Source organism: Vulpes lagopus, chromosome 6 (assembly GCF_018345385.1).
Source record: "Vulpes lagopus strain Blue_001 chromosome 6, ASM1834538v1, whole genome shotgun sequence".
NCBI classification, from domain to species: Eukaryota; Metazoa; Chordata; class Mammalia; order Carnivora; family Canidae; genus Vulpes; species Vulpes lagopus.
Genome location: NC_054829.1, coordinates 37,961,516 through 37,981,130, shown reverse-complemented (window position 1 = coordinate 37,981,130; position 19,615 = coordinate 37,961,516). Strand labels below are relative to the sequence as shown.

Sequence of the window (19,615 nt, the reverse complement as noted above, 5' to 3'; positions counted from 1 at the left end):
TGGATACTTGAGCTGTTTCCATAATTTGGTTATTGTAGATGATACTACTATAAACATTGGCGTGCATGTGTCCCTTTGAATTACTATTTTTTCATTCTTTGGGCAAATACTTAGTAGTGCAATTGCTGGATCATAGAGGAGTTCTATTTCTAACTTTTTGAGGAACCTCCATACTGTTTTCCAGAGTAGCAGCACAATCTAGCATTTTTACCAACAGTGCAGGAGAGTTTCCCTTTCTCCACACCCTTGCCAACACATGGTTGTTTCTTGTGTTACTGATACTTGGAACTTCATCAAAATAAAAAGCTTTTGCACAGCAAAGGAAACAGTAAACTAAAAGGCAACCTATGGAATGGGAGAGGATATTTGCAAATGACGTATCTGATAAGGGGTTAGTACCCATAATATATAAAGAACTTATAAAAGTCAACATCCAAAAATGAATAATTCAATTAAAAATGGGCAGAACACATGAATAGACATTTTTCCAAAGAAGATATATAGAGAGCCAACAGATACATGAAAAGATGCTCAACATTACTCATCATCAGGGAAACACAAATTAGAACTACAATGAGAACATGGTTCTTCCAATGACTTCCTGATCTCTATCCTCCTGGAGTTTTCAGTTTCTACTCTCCTCAGTTCAGCTATCTCTATAACTATGCCTTTTAAGTCTTCAATTCTCTAAGCTGGCATTTTAACAGAAGATCATGTTTTATGTATTAGAACTCTGGGTTCATAATCATTATTATACACTCCATTAATTATTTTATGAAGAAAATTACAGCAGTTTGGAGGCACTCCTCCAGTCCAACTCACGTAGAGATAGGTGGTCACCTATTTGGGCACAAGTCTTGAGTGGGAGAGTTAATTCTTGCAAAAGGATATTAATTCTTCCATCTCATTTTTTTTGCTAATCCTAACCTACGGGCCAAATCTAACCTGCCACCTGTTTTTGTATGGCCCGTGAGCTAAAAATAATCTTTGAATTTTAAAATTATTGAAAAAGTCATCATAATATTTCATGACACATCAAAATTATATGAAATTCAAGCTATAATATCCACAAATAAAAGTTTTATTAGAACACATTCATTTACATATTGTCTAAAGTTGTCCTTGCATTACAACAGCGGGTTAAGTATCAACAGAGACTATATAACAAGTAGCCTAAAATATTTACTATCTGGCCTTTTATTTTAAAAATAAGTTTGCCAATCCTAATCTACAACAATGAGAACGTTCAATCCAGGTTCATTATAGCAAATATATTATTAGATCCTTTTTGCTCAATTTTTGTCAAATACTTAGTTTTAAGAAATATTCATTGAAAATTTTCTAAAAATATATATAGTCCTTATGTTCCTAATAATTCTATAAGTTTTCTAAATCAAGACATATTATATGGTGGAAATTTATTTAAAGATACTAAAATGATGATCTCATCTTAGTAGATGAGAAAACAAGAATAGTTTTCATAAATGCTTGTATACTGAGGGAAAAAATAAGGATAACAACATTGTACTGGTCAGCAGATCTGAATCTTCTGAACGTTTTGATTTCTTAATATATGAAAAACTTTTAACTTAATAACTCTGTCACCTTTTCAAAATAAAGCAGTTGAGCCCAAAACAAACTCCTATTCCTCTAAATGTGTATTTGCTAATTAATCCCTCACTTCTTGGGGAATTGGTCCAGGGAAGAAGGAAATACCTATTAGAAAACTGAGTCTGAGTCACCAGTTTCTATATTCATGCCCACTCTTCTTATACGCTCCATACAGGGACTTTAGCAGACACCAGCAGAGCCAAGTCATGATTCAAGAAGAACCGTGACTATCTCATCTGTTGCCAACAATACTAGTCTTCATGAAAGTCTTGAATGGAAGATTAGGGAAAACAAGAAGAAAATTACAGCAGTTTGGAGGCACTCCTCCAGTCCAACTCAGGTAGAGATAGGTGGTCACCTATTTGAGCACAAGTCTTGAGTGGGACTTTCAAATTATTGAAAAAGTCATCATAATATTTCATGACACATCAAAATTATATGAAATTTGTTACTATTACTTTAGTCCCTACCTTCTCTTAAGACTCATTTTTAAATATAAAGGTCATTATAGTCTAGATTTTGCATGTTTGTTTGTTTTTTTTCAAATAAATCAATTTCCTTTATTAGCTTCCATTCTTTATCACTTGTTTTTACTGTATGTTTTGTGGATCAAGTTAATCATTTTCATGTAAAGATCAATCTCAATATGTGCTTTTATTGAAAGTTGTCAGATTTTGTGGTGAAGTCAAATTCTAGAGAAAGATGGGAAATTATATATTAGACTTTTGTTGTTTCCAGCCACCCATCCATTCCATGGCTTTTTTTTTTTTAATTAATTTTTATTGGTGTTCAATTTACCAACATACAGAAAAACACCCAGTGCTCATCCCGTCAAGTGTCCACCTCAGTGCCCGTCACCCATTCCCCTCCACCACCCGCCCTCCTCCCCTTCCACCACCCCTAGTTCGTTTCCCCGAGTTAGGAGTCTTTATGTTCTGTCTCCCTTCCTGATATTTCCCAACATTTCTTTTCCTTTCCTTTATATTCCCTTTCACTATTATTTATATTCCCCAAATGAATGAGAACATACACTGTTTGTCCTTCTCCGATTGACTTATTTCACTCAGCATAATACCCTCCAGTTCCATCCACGTTGAAGCAAATGGTGGGTATTTGTCGTTTCTAATGGCTGAGCAATATTCCATTGTATACATAAACCACATCTTCTTTATCCATTCATCTTTCGATGGAAACTGAGGCTCCTTCCACGGTTTGGCTATTGTGGACATTGCTGCTAGAAACATTGGGGTGCAGGTGTCCCGACGCTTCATTGCATCTGAATCTTTGGGGTAAATCCCCAACAGTGCAATTGCTGGGTCGTAGGGCAGGTCTATTTTTAACTCTTTGAGGAACCTCCACACAGTTTTCCAGAGTGGCTGCACCAGTTCACATTCCCACCAACAGTGTAAGAGGGTTCCCTTTTCTCCGCATGCTCTCCAACATTTGTTGTTTCCTGCCTTGTTAATTTTCCCCATTCTCAGTGGTGTGACGTGGTATCTCATTGTGGTTTTGATTTGTATTTCCCTGATGGCAAGTGATGCAGAGCATTTTCTCATGTGCATGTTGGCCATGTCCATGTCTTCCTCTGTGAGATTTCTCTTCATGTCTTTTGCCCATTTCATGATTGGATTGTTTGTTTCTTTGGTGTTGAGTTTAATAAGTTCTTTATAGATTTTGGAAACTAGCCCTTTATCTGATATGTCATTTGCAAATATCTTCTCCCATTCTGTAGGTTGTCTTTTAGTTTTGTTGACTGTATCCTTTGGTGTGCAAAAGCTTCTTATCTTGATGAAGTCCCAATAGTTCATTTTTGCTTTTGTTTTTTTTTGCCTTTGTGGATGTATCTTGCAAGAAGTTACTGTGGCCGAGTTCAAAAAGGGTGTTGCCTGTGTTCTCTTCTATGATTTTGATGAACTCTTGTCTCACATTTAGATCTCTCATCCATTTTGAGTTTATCTTTGTGTATGGTGAAAGAGAGTGGTCCAGTTTCATTCTTCTGCATGTGCATGTCCAATTTTCCCAACACCATTTATTGAAGAGACTGTCTTTCTTCCAATGGATAGTCTTTCCTCCTTTATCGAATATTAGATGACCATACATTTCAGGGTCCACTTCTGGGTTCTCTATTCTGTTCCATTGATCTATATGTCTGTTTTTGTGCCAGTACCACACTGTCTTGATGACCACAGCTTTGTAGTACAATCTGAAATCTGGCATTGTGATGCCCCCAGCTATGGTTTTCTTTTTTAAAATTCCCCTGGCTATTCGGGGTCTTTTCTGATTCCACACAAATCTTAAAATAATTTGTTCTAACTCTCTGAAGAAAGTCATGGTATTTGATAGGGATTGCATTAAACGTGTAAATTGCCCTGGGTAACATTGACATTTTCACAATATTAATTCTGCCAATCCATGAGCATGGAATATTTTTCCATCTCTTTGTGTCTTCCTCAATTTCTTTCAGAAGTGTTCTATAGTTTTTAGGGTATAGATCCTTTACCTCTTTGGTTAGGTTTATTACTAGGTATCTTATGCTTTTGGGTGCAATTGTAAATGGGATTGACTCCTTAATTTCTCTTTCTTCAGTCTCATTGTTAGTGTATAGAAATGCCATTGATGTCTGGGCATTGATTTTGTATCCTGCCACGCTACCAAACTGCTGTATGAGTTCTAGCAATCTTGGGGTGGAGGCTTTTGGGTTTTCTATGTAGAGTATCATGTCATCGGCGAAGAGGGAGAGTTTGACTTCTTCTTTGCCAATTTGAATGCCTTTAATGTCTTTTTGTTGTCTGATTGCTGAGGCGAGGACTTCCAGAACTATGCTGAACAGCAGTGGTGAGAGTGGACATCCCTGTCTTGTTCCTGATCTTAGGGGAAAGGCTCCCAGGGCTTCCCCATTGAGAATGATATTTGCTGTGGGCTTTTCGTAAATGGCTTTTAAGATGTCGAGGAAAGTTCCCTCTATCCCAACACTCTGAAGGGTTTTGATCAGGAATGGATGCTGTATTTTGTCAAATGCTTTCTCTGCATCTAATGAGAGGATCATATGGTTCTTGGTTTTTCTCTTGCTGATATGATGAATCACATTGATGGTTTTACGAGTGTTGAACCAGCCTTGTGTCCCGGGGATAAATCCTACTTGGTCATGGTGAATAATTTTCTTAATGTGTTGTTGGATCCTATTGGCTAGTATCTTGTTGAGAATTTTTGCATCCATGTTCATCAGGGATATTAGTCTGTAATTCTCCTTTTTGGTGGGATCTTTGTCTGGTTTCGGAATTAAGGTGATGCTGGCCTCATAGAACGAATTTGGAAGTACTCCATCTCTTTCTATCTTTCCAAACAGCTTTAGTAGAATAGGTATGATTTCTTTTTTAAACGTTTGATAGAATTCCCCTGGGAAGCCATCTGGCCCTGGACTCTTGTGTCTTGGGAGGTTTTTGATGACTGCTTCAATTTCCTCCCTGGTTATTGGCCTGTTCAGGTTTTCTATTTCTTCCTGCTCCAGTTTTGGTAGTTTGTGGCTTTCCAGGAATGCGTCCATTTCTTCTAGATTTCCTTATTGGCGTACAGCTGTTCATAATATGTTTTTAAAATCGTTTGTATTTCCTTGGTGTTGGTAGTGATCTCTCCTTTCTCATTCATGATTTTATTAATTTGAGTCTTCTCTCTCTTCTTTTTAATAAGGTTGGCTAATGGTTTATCTATCTTATTAATTCTTTCAAAGAACCAACTCCTGGTTCTGTTGATCTGTTCCACAGTTCTTTTGGTCTCGATTTCATTTAGTTCTGCTCGAATTTTAATTAACTCTTTTCTTCTGCTGGGCGTTGGGTCCATTTGTTGGTTTTTCTCTAGTTCCTTTATGTGTAAGGTGAGCTTTTGAATTTGAGTTCTTTCCAGTTTTTGAATGGATGCTTGTATTGCGATGTATTTCCCCCTCAGGACTGCTTTTGCTGCATCCCAAAGATTTTGAATGGTTGTATCTTCATTCTCATTAGTTTCCATGAATCTTTTTCATTCTTCCTTAATTTCCTGGTTGACCTTTTCATCTTTTAGCAGGATGGTCCTTAACCTCCACGTGTTTGTGGTCCTTCCAAACTTCTTGTTGTGATTAAGTTCTAATTTCAAGGCATTATGGTCTGAGAATATACAGGGGACTATCCCGATCTTTTGGTATCGGTTCAGACCTGATTTGTGACCCAGTATGTGGTCTATTCTGGAGAAAGTTCCATGTGCACTTGAGAAGAATGTGTATTCAGTTGAGTTTGGATGTAAAGTTCTGTAGATATCTGTGAAATCCATCTGGTCCAGTGTATCATTTAAAGCTCTCGTTTCTTTGGATATGTTTTGAAACACCTATTTTGAATCTGTAAATATTTTAAGTGTTTTATTAGGCATGTAATAAACTATTCTTTGAAATCTATTGGGCAGTTTGAAAATTTAAAGCCATAATGGTAAAAGTTGGCATACTGATGGTGAAATAAACAGAAATAGTAACATCTATTGATTTTTTTTTTGTATCTTTCATAATATAATTTTCTAATAATGCAATAAAACCACTAAATTTATATATCCATTCCTGTTAAGATCATGATTCATTAAAAGGCAACTTTCATAGTATTTAATTTACATTCTTTCTCATGTGCTCATCCAAATGTAGCAAAATCATAAATGTTAGATCTTGGCGATAAATTGACAGATAAATAAAATGATCTAAAATTGCCTCTAAAAAACAAAAAAAGAAGACCTATCTAGTATAGAAAGAGCTAGATTGAAGTCACCAAGTATAAGTGTATTATTATCAAAGTATTTCTTCAGTTTGGTTATTATTGGTTTAAATATTTGGCAGCTCCCACATTCGGGGCATATATATTGAGGATTGTTAAGTCCTCTTGTTGGATAGATCCTTTGAGTATGAGATAGTGTCCCTCTTCATCTCTCACTATAGTCTTCGGGGTAAATTTTAATTTATCTGATATAAGGATGGCTACCCCTGCTTTCTTTTGAGGACCATTTGAATGGTAAATGGTTCTCCAACCTTTTATTTTCAGGTTGTAGGTGTCCTTCTGTCTAAAATGAGTCTCTTGTAGACAGCAAATAGATGGGTCCTGCTTTTTTATCCAGTCTGAAACCCTGCGCCTTTTGATGGGGTCATTAAGCCCATTCACGTTCAGAGTTACTATTGACAGGTACGAGTTTAGTGTCATCATATCTATTCAGTCCTTGTTTTTCTGGATTGTTCCACTGAACTTCTTCTTAAAGGGGAATTTTAGGAGTCCCCCTTAAAATTTCTTGCAGAGCTGGTTTGGAGGTTACATATTCTTTCAGTTCCTGCCTGTCTTGAAAGCTCTTTATCTCTCCTTCCAATTTGAATGAGAGCCTTGCTCTCTCTTAAAGTATTCTTGGTTGCATGTTCTTCACATTTAGGACCCTGAATATATCCTGCTAGCCCTTTCTGGCCTGCCAGGTCTCTGTGGAGAGGTCTGCTGTTACCATAATATTCCTCCCCATAAAAGTCAGGGACTTTTTTTCTCTTGCTGCTTTAAGGATCTTCTCCTTATCTTTGGAATTTGCAAGCTTCACTATTAAATGTCGAGGTGTTGAACGGTTTTTGTTGATTTTAGGGGGGAATCTCTCTATTTCCTGGATCTGAATGCCTGTTTCCCTTCCCAGATTCGGAAAGTTTTCAGCTAGGATTTGTTCAAATACATATTCTGGCCCTCTGTCCCTTTCGGCGCCCTCGGGAACCCCAATTAAACATAGGTTTTTCTTCCTCAGGCTGTCATTTATTTCCCTTAATCTATCCTCATGGTCTTTTAATTGCCTGTCTCTTTTTTCCTCAGTTTCCCTCTTTGCCATCAACTTGTCTTCTATGTCACTCACTCCTTCTTCCACCTCGTTAAGCCTCGTAGTTAGGACTTCTAGCTTGGATTGCATCTCATTTAATTGATTTTTAATTTCTGCCTGATTGGATCTAAATTCTGCAGTCATGAAGTCTCTTGAGTCCTTTATGGTTTTTTCTAGAGCCACCAGTAGCTGTATAATAGTGCTTCTGAATTGGCTTTCTGACATTGAATTGTAATCCAGATTTTGTAACTCTGTGGGAGAGAGGGCTGTTTCTGATTCTTTTTTTTGAGGTGAGGTTTTCCTTCTAGTCATTTTGCTCAGTGCAGAGTGGCCAAAAATAAGTTGTATTGAGAAAAGGAGAAAAAGAGAGAGAAGGAAAGAAAAGAGAAAAAGAAAAAAGAGAAAGAAGAAAAAAAGGGGAAAAAGAGAAGAAAAAGAGAAAGAAAAAGAAAGGAGAAAAAAAAGGGGGTGGTGTGGGGGAAGCAATCAGAAATCAAGAAGAAAGAAAGAAAAAAAGCACAAAACAAAACAAAAACAAAAACAAAAACAAAAACAAAAACAAAAACAAAAACAAAAAAAACACGGGGGAGTATCTTCTGATTCTGTATACTTTAAGTCCCTTGGCTTCCCCTGGAACTGGTCCATCTAGCTGGTCTTCTGGGGGAGGGACCTGCTGTGCTGATTTTCAGGTGTTAGCACTTGGGGGAGCTGCTCAGCCCCTGCCTGGTGCAGGGCTCAGTGGGGGGTGTTTACCCCGTGAGGCAGCCACAGTGGCGGGGCGGCAGATCTGGGAACCTGGAGTCAGCTCCCGCAGTAACTCCGGGGCTCTCCGTCTGCAGGGCCTGGGGGCTCCCGGGCAGGGCCGCTGATCTGCTCAGTTCCAGGCAGGAGCGTCCTTGCTGTCCTGGGCCCTCCCGGCCTCTGCCTGTCCCGGGGGGAGGCCGGATCCTGGGCTGTGTCCCGGCGCCCTGTGCTCCGGGGCCTGCGCTGTTGGATTCGCGCTCCCGCCCCGCAGCCCCCTCCGCTCCGCCCCCTCCGCGCGGAGCTTCTTATTCTGCCCGAGCCGCCGCCGCCGAGCTGCTCCCGGAGTCGCGCAGCCCCCTCCGCGGAGCCGCCGCCCGAGCCCCTCCGAGCTGCTCCGGGTCCCGCCGTGTGCGCTGCAGCCCTTAGGGAGCTCGGCGCATCTCCCCGGGGTGCAGTTCCTCTGTTACTGTCCCAGGGAGCCTGAGGGCATCCCCGCCTTTCTGGGGATCCTGCTCCAATTCCCCGGGAGGCCTTTCTGCCCAGGAAGGTTGGTGCAGCTCCTGCTCCTCCGGGACGGGGCTCTCCTGTCCTGGGGACACTCGCCCGGCCTCAGCCCAGCTCCTCGCGGGGTCCCTCCCCCTTGGAGGCCTTTTGTTTCTTTATTTCTTTTCCCCCCGTCTTCCTACCTTGATAGAAGCGCAAACTCTTCTCACTGTAGCATTCCAACTCGTCTCTCTTTAAATCTCAGGCCGAATTTGTAGATTTTCAGGATGATTTGAAGGTTTTCTAGGTAATTTGTTGGGGACAGGTGATTTGGAGACCCTACTCTTCCGCCATCTTGCCCCTCCCCCTCCTGCATGTTTGTTTTTAATTAAAATACAAAAAATTGGAGTGATGTCAGCAAAATGACAGAATAAAACATCCCTCATGTAAATAAAACATCCTGCACATCAAAAATAATAATTTAACATCCATCCATGGACAAAAGTGGGGGGGGAGCTTTTGGATCCAGATAGAAGACTGAAGCCCTAGTGTAGTCCAAGACTAAGGAGAGTCATTTTGAGAAAGCAGGCTCACATCCTGGTAGCTAACTCACTGACTGTGGTCCTGGCTACAGACCTGGAAATAGTTTAATACCCCCTGAGAACTTAGCTACAGCCCCATTTGGTTCTGGGTCTGTTACTAGCACCATTCACCAAAGGACCTAGAAGAAGTCATGCCTATCCATGTGTCAGTTAATAGGCATACATACTCTGGTCCAGCTATAGATCCTGAAGTGACCCATGAACCAGGTCCAGTCCCTGTGGCTGCAATCTGGGAGCCCCTGGAGGTTAGTCTGCCAAACTCATTCAGACCATAGATTCAGAAATGGCCCTGTAACTGGGCTCCAGCCCAATCCAGCCACAGTCACCAAAGAATCCTGCTGGCACAGAGACCCAGCAGGAGACACTCCTATCTGTGCCACTGAAGATCCTGAAAGCGCCTTATACTTGGTTCCAACCCCCTCAGAGCCACAGTTTGCCAGCAGTACTGAGAAACTAGTTCCCAGTGGGAGACACTCCTATCTGCACCCTAATATATTCTAAAGAACCATATACATGGGTATACTCCAGGTCCCTCATAGCTAAAAGCCACCAGCAGAACTGCCAGCCTTAGAACCCAGAAATAGGTACTCCTATATGTACCCCTGGAGATCCTAAAAGGGACCTATACTTGGCTCCAGTCCCCCAAATACAGTCAGGGAATACTCCAGCCTACCCGGGGAACTGGTGGCAGACATGCCCATCTGCGCCTTCAGAACCACGACTACCGACCTCAGTCTTCGTTGTAGAACCTGAAACATCTCTAAGGCTCAGTTCTAGCCCCTCCTGGCCACAGTCTAGAGCCAGTTCTGACCACCCGCAGATCCATCCAGTGATCAGGCAAGAGCTCTACCAGGTTCTTAGTGGGAGCCATATAAGTCCTGCTGACTGGAGATCAACTGTGGAACCTGAAGCAGACCTTTGTCCCAAGTGCTATCCAACTTAATGAACTACTGGAAGCAGTTACACTCACCCAGGGACCAGGAAGGATCATACCTGCCTGAGTCCCTCATAATAAGCACACCAACCATGGATCCCAATGTAGACAAAGTGACTGTATCAAAACCAACTCTAACTCAGCATGACTGCAAGTCTAGAGATAATCCCATCAGTCTAAGAAACCAACAGGAAAAGGTCTTTACCTGCCAAAACCAATCTGTAAAGACTGAAAGAGGTTTTTGTTCATTCAAGTATAAAGACACTAATGCAAAGCTACACAGATCACAAAATACCAGGAAAATATGAAACCACTCAGGAAAGTAATAAAGCTTTAGTAACTAACCCCAAAGGAATAGAGATCTACTATTTACCTTCCAAAGAACTCAAATAATCATTTTCCAAGAAAGAGAAATAAGGACCTCTCCAGACAGACAAAAGCTCAGAGAATTCATTACCACTTGAGCTGCCTTACAGGAAATTTTTAAAGGAATTTTTCAAGTTGAAATGACAAAGGCCACATGAAAACACATAAAAGTATAAAATTCACTGGTAAAAGTGAACATATAGTCAAATTCAGAATACTATACTACTGTATTAATGACTTGCAAATCACTTTTATCTCTAGTATATAAGCTAAAAAACAATAATATTAAAAAATAGATATAGTTACAATAATTTGTTAATGGATACACAGTATAAAAGATATAAAGTGGGGTGCCTGGCTGGTTCAGTGAGTGGAGTGTCTGACTCTTGATCTTGGGATCCTGGGTTTGAGCCCCATGTTGGAAGTAGAGATTACCTTTAAAAATGTATTAAACAATAAAAGGAACTTTTAAATTAATTAATTAACCACCTATATAACCCCTATTCTTTAAAAAAATAAAGATGTAAGTAGTATAAAATTTGGGGAGGGGAAGTGAAAGTGTAGAGTCTTTATATGCATTGAAGGTAAGTTGTATCAGCTTAAAATAGTGTTACATTTGTAAATGTTTTATGTTAGCATCATAGTAACCACAGAGAACAAACCTATAGTAGATACACAAAAGATAAAGAGAAAGGAATTAAAGCATACCACTATGGAAAACAAAACACAAAGGAAGATAACAAGAGAGGAAGACAGAAGCCATTTTAAAAACTTAGAAAACTATTAACTAAATGGCAATAATAATTATTTATCAATAATTACTTTAGGGGTACCTAGGTGGCTCAGCTGGTTGAGTGCCCAACTCTTGATTTCAGCTCAGGTTATGACCTCAGGTTATGTGGGATCAAGCCCCACATCAGGCTCCATGCTCAGCATGGAGTCTACTTAAGATTCTCTCCCTCTCCCTTTGCCCCTCCTCTGCCCCAAAGTCTCACACTCTCACACTCTCTCTCTCAAATAAATACATCTTCTAAAAAATGATTACTTTAAACATAAACAGACTAAATTCAAAAGGTACAGAGCTTAATGGATTTAAAAAACAAGATCGAAGGTGCCTGGGTGACTGAGTTGGTTAAGCCTCTGCCTTGGCTCAGGTCATGATCCTAGCATCCTGGGATCAAGCTCCACATTGGGCTCTCTGCTCAGCAGGAAGCCTGCTTCTCCCTCTCCTTCTGCCTGCTGCTCCCCCTGCTTGTGTTCTCTGTGTGTGTGTGTCAAATAAATTTTAAAAATAAAAGAAGTAAATAAAATAAAATATTAAAAATAAATAAAATTTTTTAAAAAATAAAATAAAAAACAAGATCTAACAATATGCCATCTATGAGAAATTCACTTTAGCTTTAAGGACACACAAAGGCTGAAAGTGAAGGAATGGAAAAAGATATTTCATGCAAATGACAACCAAAGGAGAGAAAAAGTGGTTATACTTATGCCAGATAAAAGAGACATTAGTCAAAATCAATCATAAGACAAAGAAAATCTCTATAAAATGATAAAAAGATCATTCACCAGTAAGATATAATAATTGAAAATATATGCACAACCCAACACTAAAGCACTTGAATATTTAAAACAAATATTAACATAACATAACATTAACATAACTGAAGATAAGAACAATAATGGTCAAGGACTTCAATACCCCATTTTCAATACTGAGAAGATCATCCAGACAGAGTAAGGAAACAGTATACCTGAATAACAACACTATAGACAAAATAGACCTAACAATCACATACAAAACATTCAATCTAACATTCCATCTAACAACACCAGAACATATATTCCTCTTAAGCACACATGGGACATTCTCTAGGAGAGATCATATCTTGGGTCACAAAGCCACCTTAATAAACTTAAGGAGACTGAAATAATATCAAGTATCTTTTCTGACCATAATGATATAGGACTAGAAATCAACAGAAGAAGGAAAATGAAAAATTCACAAATATGTGGAAATTAATCAAGACACTCCCAATCAGTGCTGGGTCAAAGAAGAAATCAAAAGTATCTTGAGACAAACGAAAATGAAAATGCAATACATCAGAACCTAGGGGATGCAGCAAAAGTTGGTCTAAAAGGGAAATTTATAGCAATAAATGCTTTCATTAAGAAAAAAGAAAGACCTGGGATGCCTGGGTTGCTCAGTGGTTGAACATCTGCCTTTGGCTCAGAGCATGATCCCAGGTCCTGGGATCGAGCTCCCTGCAGAAAGCCTGCTTCTCCCTCTGCCTATGTTTCTGCCTCTCTGTGTGTCTCTCATGAATTAATGAATAAAATCTTAAAAAAAAAAAAAAGAGGGATCCCTGGGTGGCGCAGTGGTTTGGCGCCTGCCTTTGGCCCAGGGCGCGATCCTGGAGACCCGGGATCGAATCCCACGTCGGGCTCCCAGTGCATGGAGCCTGCTTCTCCCTCTGCCTGTGTCTCTGCCTCTCTCTCTGTGTGTGACTATCATAAATAAATAAATAAAAAATTAAAAAAAAAAAAAAAGAAAAGAAAAGAAAAAAGAAAGACCTCAAATAAACAAACTAACTTTATACCTCAAGGAATTAGAAAAGGAAGAACAATCTAAGCCTGAAAATGGCAGAAGGAAAGAAGTAACACAGATTAGAGCAGAAATAAATGAAATAGGGAAGAGGAAGAAAACAGAAAAAAAATCAATGATAGAAAGAGTTGGGTTTTTGAAAAGATTAACACATTTGCAAACCCTTAGCTAGACTAACCAAGAAAAAAAAGAGAGGGACTCAAATAAGCAAAATTATAAATGAAAGAGGAAATATTACACCATAGAAATACAAAGAATTACATAACCGACACCACAGAAATACATAGGATCATAAGAGACTTCTCAAACTCTTCCAAAAAGTTGAAGAGGAGGCAACACCCTCCAATTCATTTTATGAAGCCAGCATTACATTGATACCAAAACCAAATGAGAACACCACAAGAAAAGAAAAATACAGGCCAATATTCCCGAGGAATATAGATGAAAAAATTCTCAACAAAATACTAGCAAACCAAACTCAACAGCACATTAAAAGGATCATACACAATGACAAAGTGGGATTTATCCATTGGTTGCAAGAATGGTTCAACATACACAAGTCAATAAACATGATATTCCACATTAATAGAATAAAGGATAAACTCATATGATCCACTCAATAGATACAGAAAAAGCATCTGGCAAAAAAAAAAAAAAAAAGCATCTGGCAAAACTCAACACCCTTTCATGATAAAAACTCTCAACAAATTGGGTACAGAAGGAACATACCTCAACATAATAAAGGCCATGTATGACAATTCCATAACTAACATCACAGTCAATTCTGAAGAACTAAACGCTTTTCCTCCAAAAATACCAATAAGACAAGTGTGCCACTCCCACCACTCCTAATCAAATAGGAGTGAAGTACTGGAAATCTTAACTACAGCAATTAGTCAAGAAAAAGAAATAAAGTCATTCAAGTAGGAAAGGAAGAAGTAAAATGGTCTCTGTTTGCAAAATGACATGATCTTACACATAAAAAACTCCACTCAAAAACTGTTAGAACTAATCAACAAATTCAGTAAAATTTCACACTACAAAATCAACATACAAAAATCACTATACACTAACAATGAACTATCTGAAAGAAAATAAAACAGTTCCATTTCTAATAGCATCAAAAATAATAAAATACTTAGTAAATTAAATCCAGGAGATGAAAGATCTGTTCACTAAAACTGTAAGACATTGACTGAAGAAATTGAAGAAGACACAAATAAATGGAAAGATATTCTGTGTTCATGGATCAGTATATAATAAACTCATATAAGTTAATAGCAAAAGGCTAATAATTCATATTTAAAATGGGCAGAGGATCTGAACACTTTTCCAAAGACATACAAATGATCAAAAAGTTCATGAAAAGATGATCAACATCACTAACCATCAGAGAAATGCAAATCAAAACCACAAAGAGATGTCACCTTACACCTGTCAGAATGACTAGTAACAAAAAGACAAGACATAATAATTATTGGTGAGGATGTGGAAAAAAAAGAATCCTTGTGCACTTATTGGTGGCAATGTACATTGGTGCAACCCTATAGAAAATAGTATGGAGATTCCTCAAAAAATTAAAAATCGAAATGATCCCAAAATACTCTATGATCCAGTAATTCTACTACTGGGTATTCATCCAAAAAAATAAAACTACTAATTCAAAAATATATATGCACCCGTACGTTTACAGTTGAATTGTTTAACAATAGCCAAGATATGATATGCAAGCAACCCAAGTGTCCATCAATAGATGAATGGATAAAGGAGATATATATATATATATATATATATATATATATATACACACACACACACACACACACACACACACACACATATACACACATATACTATAGATGATATATATATATCATCATATATATATATGAAATGGAATATTACTCAGCCACAAAAAGAATAAGGTCTTGTCATTTGCAACAACATAGATGAACCTAAAGGGTACTAATGTGAGTGGAATAAGTCACAGAGAGAAAGGAAAATACATTATTTCACTTACATGTGAAATCTAAAAACAAACAAAACAAAAAGCCAGACTCTTAAATACAGAAAAAAAACTAGTGATTGCCAGGATAGGGGCAGCAGGGGAGGTGGAATACATGAAAGAGATTAAGAGGTTTAAACTTCCAGTCATAAAATAAATGAGAAGGTACCTGGGTGGCTCAGTGAGGTGAGTGTCCAACTCTTGGTTTTGGCTCAGGTCATGATCTCTGGGGTTATGGGATCCCAAGCCCTACATCGACCTCCACACTTAGCAGGAAATCTGCTTGAAATTCTCTCTCTCCCTCTCACTTTGCCCCTCTCCCTGCTTGTGAGTGCTCTCTAAGCTAAATAAAGAAATCTTTTAAAAATATTGTCAAATCGTTAAGTTGTATACCAGAAAATAGTATAACATTGTACATCAATTATTCTTCAGTAGTAATTTTTTTTTTTAATGTGTATATAGGGACACCTGGGCTGGGTCAGTCAGGAGAACATGTGACTAAATTTCACAATCATGAGTTCAAGCCTCACATTAGGCACTGAGTTTCAACCCTTTAAAAAATAATAATAATAAAATGAATCTTATGCATGCAATGGAATATTATCCAGTCATAAAACAGAACTGTTCCCATCTTCAACACCATGGATGGACCTTGAGAGTGCTAAGCTGAGTAAATAAGAGAAAAACAAATATGGTATGATCCTATTCATATGTAAAATTTTTAAAAAGCCAAATCATATGTGGTTTATGTATACAATGGAATATTACTCAGCAATTAGAAACGACAAATACCCACCATTTGCTTCAACGTGGATGGAACTGGAAGGTATTATGCTGAGTGAAATAAGTCAATCGGAGAAGGACAAACAGTGTATGTTCTCATTCATTTGGGGAATATAAATAATAGTGAAAGGGAATATAAAGAAAGGGAAAAGAAATGTTGGGAAATATCAGGAAGGAAGACAGAACATAAAGACTCCTACCTCTGGGAAACGAACTAGGGGTGGTGGAAGGGGAGGAGGGCAGGTGTTGGAGGGGAATGGGTGACGGGCACTGAGGCGGACACTTGACGGGATGAGCACTGGGTGTTTTTCTGTATGTTGGTAAATTGAACACCAATAAAAATTAATTAAAAAAAAAAAAAAGCCAAATCATAGAAACAAAGAGTAGAATGGTGGCTGCCAGGGGCCAGGAGTAGAGGAAATAGGGAGGTGTTGCTCAAAGGATGCAAACTTCCAGTTATAAGGTGAATTAAGTTCTGGGGATATAATATACGACATGGTAAACATAACAATACTGTATTATATATTTAAAAATTACTAAGGGTAAATCTTAAATGTTCTAACTACAAAAAAAATAGTACGTATAAGTACAAGGTGACAGATGTGCTACCTTCCTAACCTTATCCTAACCAGATAGTTTAAATTATATACATGTATCAAACCATCATGTTTGTACCTCTCAAACTTAAACAACATTATGTCAGTTATATTTCAATAAAGCTGGGAGGAAAAGTAGTAAAAAATAAAAATAAAGTATAAAAAGATAACAAAAATATTAAAAATATTAAAAAATCAGGGCACCTGTGTAGCTCAGTTGGTTAAGCATCTGCCTTTGGCTCAAGTCATGATCCCAGGACTGGATCCCACATGGGGCTCCCTGCTCAGCAGGGAGTCTGCTTATCCCTCTGTCCCTCATCCTGTTTGTGCTCTCTCTCTCACTCTCTCTCATATATATATATATATATATATATGTGTGTGTGTGTGTGTGTGTGTGTGTATAATCATGCTCTTGTCCAATTATATTAAAAATGAAAACACTTAAATTTTTAAATTAAGTGAAATTATAATGCTATATAATGTGTTCAAAGTCTCTCACCTTGTTTCATTATATTCACTAATTATATTTAGTCCTCAAAATGAGGTTATTTTATACATTAATAAAATAAACCTATACAATGGGTCTCTACATTAGAATATAACACCCCACTACATAAGCTCTCTAAAAAAAAGAAGTTTCATATAGAATCCCCTTCAAAAGTCAATACTCCAAATTTTTCATAATCTAATTCTATAGCTAACTATTCCCCAGATGTTTACCTCTAACAATTCAATTATAAAAACCTTTAATCAAAGCACTCTGCTATAATAATTGCTACTGATAAATTGTTTTTTTCTAAGGACATATCTAAACATATTCAGAGTTTGGTAGAACTTTATAACAAATAAGTAGGCCTCCAATGGCACCCAAAGAGTCCAAAGCACTGTGTTTACTTAAAAATAAAAACAAAAAGAACCTCTCCTAATATACAAAGTTTCTGCATTTTTTAAGCAACATTTTTACTAAGCATATCCTATCAGTACTAAATTATAGAACTAATAACTTAATATATGTATTGTACTTGTCTTTTTCAATAGTTTCTTGATAAACAGTAAATTGGTCCTGCATATAGTCTTCATGCTTATGAAAAACATCACATGTTGGCTTCCAGCTATGGAAAAAAAAATAATGTAATTAGAATCTCAGAATGATAAGTTGTAAGAGATAATAAAAATGAATTTAACCATTTAAAAATAAATGAATCTTTCTCTTCCTAGAGAAAATAAGCTTATATCAAAAAAATATTCCTACCCCCCATACCACCACTACCATCATTCAGGCAATCATAAATACACTCAAGGAAAACTATCCATTAATTTTTACATAAAACCCATTGTGGAACCATGACTAAGGCAGGAGCAAATGTTACATGGCTGGACTGTGTATTGCTCCTGCATTTCTAGAAGATACTGTGCAACACTCCACCATCAGGCTTCTCTTCTCATCATACTTCTAAGATCTTGGCTAAGAAATTCTTTTGGAGTTAAGGATTCAAAGAACAGGGGCTAAAGAGAGGCTTTTTTTTTTTTCTTTCGAAACTTAGAAAGTCAGGTTGCTATACCCTCCTGAACTAGAAAGAAAGAAACTAGACCAAAATAATTTATAAAAGCAGAGGCTAAGAATAAAATGAATAGCTGTCTTATATATTTTTTGTCTTATTACAAGACTTAAAAAATGTTACCAATATGGAAAAATCTAAAATTTGCATACACCATGTCAGCTTCCATTCTAAGTGTTGTTCAACTATTTTCTCTTTTTTCTAATGTCTTAATATTCTTTTCAGATTCAAAACAATCACATACCCACTCTGGAAACACAGAAAAGTATATGTAAGAAAATAACCATTATCCATTATTCTCAACACTGAATAATAACTACTATCATTGTTTATTTCTAAATTTTATTATAAAGTATATATTTATTATCTTTTTTTAAAGACTTATTTATATCTTTGAGAGAGAGAGAGAATAGTGGGGAAAGGGGCAAACGGAGAGAGTCTCAAGCAGACTCTCCGCTGAGTGAGGAGTCCTATGCAGGGCTGGATATCACCATCCTATCACAAGCTGAGACAAAACCAACAGTCAGAGGCTTAACTGACTGTGCCACTCAGGCATCCCTATATTTAACATCTTCGAGATGATAAGGTCAAAGGTTATACATTACACATATTCTGAGTATTTTAAAAATTCCATAAGAAATACATGTTCCTTAAAAAGGTATTTCCTGTAAGCATTTTGACATACATATTCCTAGATTATTTCTACTATATATATACAATTACTTAATTGGGCTCATACTACGAATGCTGTTTTATTGCTTTGCTTACTTCATAATGTACATCTTTCCATATTAATAGAAAGTTAACATCTTTCCATATCAGTAAATATACACTTACAATTTTATTGGCTACCTACTGTTAATTCATATGCATATACCAAAATTCATTTAACCCATCACCTAATGTTGAACATTAGATCTTTCCAATGTTTTCCCATCATAAAAAAAAAAGGTTGAAATAGGAATGCCTGTGTGGCTCAGTGATTGAGCATCTGCCTTTGGCTCAGGGCGTGATCCAGAGTCCTTGGATCAAGTCCTGCATCAAGCTCCCCATGGGGAGGCTGCTTCTCCCTCTGCCTATGTCTCTGCCTCTCTCTGTTCTCTCATGAGTAAATAAATAAAATCTTTAAAAAGAAAAGTTTGAAATAAACACCTTATTGTACAGTATTGTGCCTAATTATTTCCTTATGAAAAATTCTCAGAAATAGAAACTTTTAATCAAAAGTCAGGCTTATTTTTAAAGCTTTTTAAAAATACACTGATGGGTCATCTAAAAGGTTTATACCAGTGTACATTACTATAGTGTACAAGAGAAGTGATTTTCTTATTCCCTGGTCAACACAGGATATTGTGTTTCTTTAAATTTCTACAAAACTTAAGGGCAAAAAAAATAGCATTTTATTGTTGCTTTAATTTGGATGTCTGATTAATAGTAAGATTCCACATTTGTTCACAGATTTATTAGACATATGTTTCTTCAT

General features: G+C 37.4%; 1 protein-coding gene across 1 annotated transcript in view; it reads right to left on the bottom strand.

The window, feature by feature from the left end:
- Window positions 1–19,615, bottom strand: part of C6H14orf39 (chromosome 6 C14orf39 homolog) — a 60,961-nt gene that overhangs the window by 34,982 nt on the left and 6,364 nt on the right. The window contains exon 4 of the mRNA XM_041757797.1: window positions 17,599–17,688. Coding sequence (XP_041613731.1) covers window positions 17,599–17,688 — 90 coding nt within the window. The remainder of the gene's footprint in view (window positions 1–17,598; window positions 17,689–19,615) is intronic.